Source organism: Mus caroli, chromosome 5, assembly GCF_900094665.2.
Source record: "Mus caroli chromosome 5, CAROLI_EIJ_v1.1, whole genome shotgun sequence".
NCBI lineage: Eukaryota > Metazoa > Chordata > Mammalia > Rodentia > Muridae > Mus > Mus caroli.
The window spans coordinates 15,563,365-15,569,381 of record NC_034574.1 but is presented as its reverse complement, the minus strand read 5'-3'; the positions used below and the strand labels follow the sequence as shown (position 1 = coordinate 15,569,381).

At 40.7% G+C, this 6,017-nt stretch overlaps 1 protein-coding gene across 7 annotated transcripts in view; it reads right to left on the bottom strand.

Annotated features, from left to right (window-relative positions):
* Magi2 (membrane associated guanylate kinase, WW and PDZ domain containing 2) overlaps positions 1-6,017 on the bottom strand; it is a 1,402,993-nt gene that overhangs the window by 159,287 nt on the left and 1,237,689 nt on the right. For all 7 annotated transcript variants that reach the window (XM_021161942.2, XM_021161940.2, XM_021161941.2 and 4 more), the window contains one exon: positions 1,683-1,774. In XM_021161942.2, the coding sequence (XP_021017601.1) occupies positions 1,683-1,774 (92 nt within the window). The remainder of the gene's footprint in view (positions 1-1,682; positions 1,775-6,017) is intronic.

Sequence of the window (6,017 nt, the reverse complement as noted above, 5' to 3'; positions counted from 1 at the left end):
CGAGTAAAATCCAGCTTCGGGGGGGAGGGGGGACGACTAACAACAAAAAAAGAATAAATAGAAACTTTTGCTGATCAAATGGAAAGTGTCAACAAATGAGCATGTCTGAGCAGTTCTGAAGGAAACCAAACTAGACAAACATCCTGTAGAGGCCAGTCCACCCTCCCCATAATCAACAGGGCTGTCAATATTTATGTCTATGAAGAAGCTTCGGGGGCATCTTGCTTTTTTTTTTCCATATGAAATGAGCTGTTGAGGGAATGAGTTGGGAGGGCTGGTCAGGTGATTGAGCATCTCAGAATAAGGTGGCAAGAGAGATAAAGGACTGCAGCTGTGAAGGGAGCAAATGAAAGCATAATCCTTAACTAAGTCTATGACTAAGCCCCCCTCCAGGAAGTCTAAGGTTCCTTAGGGCCTGCATTAGCTTGCCAGCCTCTCCCTTTCTGAAAAGACTAAGGGAAAGTGGGACCACATGCTGGGTGATTGTTGCCTATTTTGTTCCTGGGAATTAGAAAACCCTTTCCCTGGAGTTTTCTGCAGTAAGAGACCTCCTACATTACCCAATAGAGCCTCTCTTGTGGGGCAGATTAAGTGTGTCTCCATGATTCTTATTAGTCTCTCAATGATGCTGCTTGAATATCTCCAGAGTGAAGGAGCTCACTCTATCTATCTATACAAAGGCCATCTACATGGGGACAGTATTTAATTATTATGGGTTCCTTTCTTTTGTTAGACTAACTTTTTTTTTTTCCTTTTGGGAATTTCTTTTGGGAAACAATCTACTAATATGATGGCAGACAGACTGATGATCATAGAGATTTACTTTGAAGTTGTTAATGACTCAGATACCAAGAGTTTTAGCTTCTGTCATCTTTATTCCTTAAAGCCATTCTATGGGATGGTGACTCTGGCTCTCCTTGTCTTGCAGATGAGCAAACAGATGCTCACTGTTTCCTTTCTTATATGAGGTAGGATGTGATGTACTCACACTGGACCTCTGTTTCCTTGAGCATCACTTAAGAGACATCTCTACAATGAGTGTTTTGGGAGGATATTGTACTATACACTCACAAAGGCTAAGTATGTCTTCTGTGAATCAATGAGTACTGCTATTTTATGCTTTCATTCTGAATATGTGTATCATATAGCTATATGGATATATTAATATAAAGATTAGTCCAGAACCATTCTCAGATTCTCCGTAGTCTTTCAACTGCTGCTGATTCATGAACAAACTCTTCTCATAATGCCTTAATTCAATCTGGTGTAGCTTTTGTAGCATAGAATTTGATTTTATGTCTATTTACCCCTCTGTTTTCTGGCCTTTACTTATTTTTTTTGTTGCAAACATATATAAATCTATGGTTTCCAGCCACCTCTTCTGTCTTATTTTATGACTGTCTCTTATAGAATCCCACGTTTCAGAACCATTAAATAATTGAGCTACCCAACAAGAATCGGTCCACTCTTTGAGACTGTAGTGCCCCCTCTTAGTGTGAGTAAAGGTGCGATAACAGTCATAGAGATGCTTGTGTGTTGTGAGGTATTGTTAAGAGAGATAGAAAAGAGAAAAAAAAACCCACAATCTTCTAAACGTTTCTTTTTCAATGTCACACTTTGATGCTTTCCTGGTATTTATGCACAAAACAGTCACGTGTGGAAATACACTGGATACAACTTACAGGTTGTCCAGGTTCATCTCCTCCAAGGATTCTAAAGCCAAATCCAGACTCCATCCTCCGAAGGTGAACATCCAGTTCCTTATAATCTGGACCTGGCATAAAGGAAACCCCATTGAGTAACAAATACTGCCTCTTCCCCACCTCCCAAGAAACAACACATCGATGATAAATTAATTTTGTGGATGTGATTAATGAGACTGTTGTTAGTCAATGAAAAGCACAGAGGAGAGAAAAAACATGGTGGCAAAGAAGTTTACACTCTAGATGTACGCAGTCCCTGGAATGGCAGTGAGCAGCTGCAAGCATTGCTAGGGCATCTTCCACAGGTAGAGAGAACACATGAATTTCTGAGAGAAAAAAGTTGATGATAAATTTTTATATCCTAGAGAACTTTTGGATTGCCTTTAAGAAGCTTGCCTGCCTCCCTATGACTTTGAGGACGTTTGCTCTGATTATCTCAGAAAATGAGTGAGAGACCAGATGGCAAAACCTGCAAGTGGCTATTTAAGTACTGCCTAGTAAGCTACTACCGTCTGTTTACAATTTGATGCATCCAGAGTTGGCCTCTACTATGTGTATGTGTGTGTGTGGTATAATGTCTAATAGACGTTGTATCTTTTAAACTTGTAAAAATTAGAAAATATACTTTAAACTTTGCTTCATTGGGGCTTAGTAAATTTTTTTGTATGTTCCTTTAGTCTTTTTATAAGATACAGGCAGAAATCTATCTAGGCCAAGAAGAATCCCACCCCCCCACCCCCCAGATATTTTAGAATACAGAAGCTATTAAAGACTACTGATTTCATTAGCATGTTGAAAATAGATGAGATTCACCCATATACAGTCAGAGTAAAAGAACAGAAATGGACCTTTAAGAAAGCTGGGAAACTCTCCTGAATGGCATTTATTTCCTTTCTAGAATAAACTAAAACAATGAGAGACACTTGACTCTTCAAGGAGACCGTCACGTGTGTCTTTTATGCGGTCTCTGGGGAAGCACATCAGTCACGGTGGGGTTGTGGGGTTTTGTCTTCCTGTTATCATTCCAGGATGGTCAGCAGTCTGGAGGAATATTTATTAAGCTATCTGTGACTTAAGAAATATTAAGCAATTTATGGGCTGTAGTGGCTTAAAGGCAGTATTAGGAACAGGCATTAAATAAACAGGATAGTTCTGAAAACAGAGTGAGATTTTGGAGAATTCCCGCGGAACAAAAAGCAAAATCTCAAAAAGACTAAGCTACTTGAATATAGCATATTACGGGGCTGGAGAGATGGCTCAGCGGTTAAGAGCACTGGCTGCTCTTTCAGAGTTCCTGAGTTCAATTCCCAGCACCCACATGGTGGCTCACAACCATCTGAAACAGGATCTGATGCCCCTTTTGATGTGTCGGAAGACAGCTACCACATATTCATATACCCAAAATAAGTCAATAAATCTTAAAATTAAAAGAACATTAGTAGACAGGGACTCAGTGAGTGACTGTACGTATATTTGACCTAGGCTCTCCAGTAAAGGGCCATGGGTACAGCACACCAAATACAGTCATTCTAGGCTGGCCTTTGTACCCAACCATCTGGGCCATTCTCAGTGACAAATGAAAAGCAAGCCATCCACTTCTGACAAGTGGGCAAATGATAATTGCCTGGTACTCCCTTCAGAGACTTGAACTGGCTTATAAATACTATACATGTGTATACTGTCCAAAACTCACAAGCATTTGTGTCTTTTATACCCAAACATAATATAACCATGGTCTTGCACATTCAACTAATACTACAACACTGTCAAAGAAGAATAGCCAGTTAGACACCCACTAGTGAACCTTTAAAAACTGTGCAATCATTCCTGCTTTCAAGATGGGAAAAGTTAGAAGGGTTCAGTTATTACTTAGAATTAGGTGGTAAAGAAATGGAGAAACTTTGCTCTATACAATATAAGGCACAATGGCTTTAAACCTCAATAAGCCCTGGGGCATCTGGAGGCAGATAGGACAATCTTATAGAACCATAGCAGTAGGTTTCCCAAGGGTCAGAGAAATGTACGGGGAAGAGGACAGATAATAGTCCAGTGCAGTCCAACCTCCACAAGCTGGTTAGGAGACAGCTATCCACGTTGATCCCCTCTCTAGGTCACTTTAAGAATACTCTCAACCATAGAAGCACAGAAAATGCAAGAATAAGGTAACGGTGCTTTTGTATTTAAAGAGACAGACCTTTTCCTAACTCTCCTCTCTTTAGCATGACTGGTGTGTGTACCCACCAGTGGGAAATTGTTCCTTCAGTGACATTGGTACCTGTGCGTACTGCCGGAGGAATGCCAAGAGGGTTTTGCTGTGTGCTACATCTTATCTGTTCAGAGATGTCCCTTATAAGAAAATGCCAAAATCATGACATTGTGAGCAATGGGGTTTTGGGATGTGTCAGGTACAAAGGGTTTGGTTTATGTTGGAGAACACTGCTGTAGGATATAAGAACGTTTCCTAGTGAATCAATCAGGTGGTTTTTGTTTTTGTTTTTGAAGTGGAAAAAATTCTAGATTTTATCTGGTTTATTTATTTACCTCTGAGATGTAAAAGCAAGATAGTGAGCCTCCTTTTATTTTCTGATGGCACTTTCCCTGACAACTATAAGCCTATGACTTATAGTTACAAAAAATTAATTTGTGTAGGCACAAATGTGTTTACACACTATTGCCTGTAGAGGACTCAACAAGGCATTGCATAGAGGATTCAGGGCCTAGAAACTTCAGAGACACAAATAGCTGGAAAATAGTTTAAATGATAGATTGTCTTGAGTTGTTTTTTGTTTGTTTGTTTGTTTTGTTTTGTTTTTTTAAATAAGTGCCTCTAGAAAGATAATTTTCCTTCTGTTCTGTTTTCTCTCCTTTTTGAGGCTGGCCTTACAAACTAACTACGATTTTATGCACAAAGATAGGATGCACTGTCCTTTCCCCTCCTTGCTTTGTTAGCTGTGGGGGAAGCGTTGATGGTTTTAACACCGCATTGTGGCTGTTCTTCTTCTGATGGCTCAGTTACCATATCAGGTTTTATCTTTCCCCTTATTAATGTAAGTGAGGAGGTCCCAGGGCAAACACTTCCTTCTTCGCCTCTTTAGTTCACTATCTCCACTGTCCATCTTGTGCAGATACCTAACCTGTCCTGAGTCACTTAGGATGCTCCTCAGCCACACCCACACATCCTTCTCTCCTCTGCTGCCTTGTTTGCTTTTGTTTTGTGCTTGTTTTTACTTTCATCGGCTCCCTCAGCTCTTAGGGAAAGACTATCAGGGACAATCTTCAGATGTTGTCCGAGGAGACAGTGGGGGTAGAGGGATGGCCTGAAAGGAGATGGAATCTCTCTTGGACATTGGTGTTCAGTGGATTAGCCATGGACAGTGCTGCATCCTTCTTAGAAGAGGGTTCTCAGATCATACAGACATTAAGAAACAAAGCGCTTTTTTTATGTTGGTCTGATGGGATTCTGTGTGACCTTTGAGGAAGCTAGTGAGAGGGACCGCACAAGCTCTAATTTATCCCGGGCTCACACCAGTCTAACAAAAGCTCACATTCAAAGCACAGTAAACAAAGCCAGGTGTGCTGGTGTAAAATTAATCGCACCAGTACATCAGTGTGAGTTCAAGTTACAAGACAGAGTCTTACTCTGTCACAAAGAAGTAGTAAATGTTATCAGGACAATTTCCCTCATAACAAAGGACAGCAGATTTTAACAGCTGGCTCTTGTTTGTATTAAGATTGCAGGCCACTTCACGTGTTAAGGCACTTACGCCTTTGAAAATCATGCTTGAGAGTGGCATTTTCAGTGGAGTGATTTGGCACATGGGATGCTGTTGTAAACGTGTCTGTGGTATTTTGGTAGTTGAATCCCTTTTATGTGTTAATTAAAACAAAAGTACTGTGCCTTGTTATCACATTGGTGCAAGAGTCTTTATTTATTCACTCTCCACTATTGAGAAGGCTGATGCTGGTTTTGGTCTAGAGATCTAGGACAGAGAAAGGAATGAGGAGTTGAAAGGTGTTGTTGAATATATTCTCGGTTCGGGTTTTCAGGCACTCGATACTGAATGAGTTAGAGAAGAATTAATTGGTTTTGATCACTGGAATCAAACATTATAAGTAGCTGATATATTTGGCTTTAAAGGAATCTCTCTTCTTTACCTTCTCCCTTTATTCCTTTGGTAATAAGATAGTAGCCTGGCAGGCTGTGGGCATAATAGAAGCCCTCTACCTCCCCCCCTCCCCTCCCCTACCTTCCCCTCTTCTCTCCCCACCCCCTCTCCCCTCTTCTCTCCCCACAATCCCTTTCCCCATAGAGCT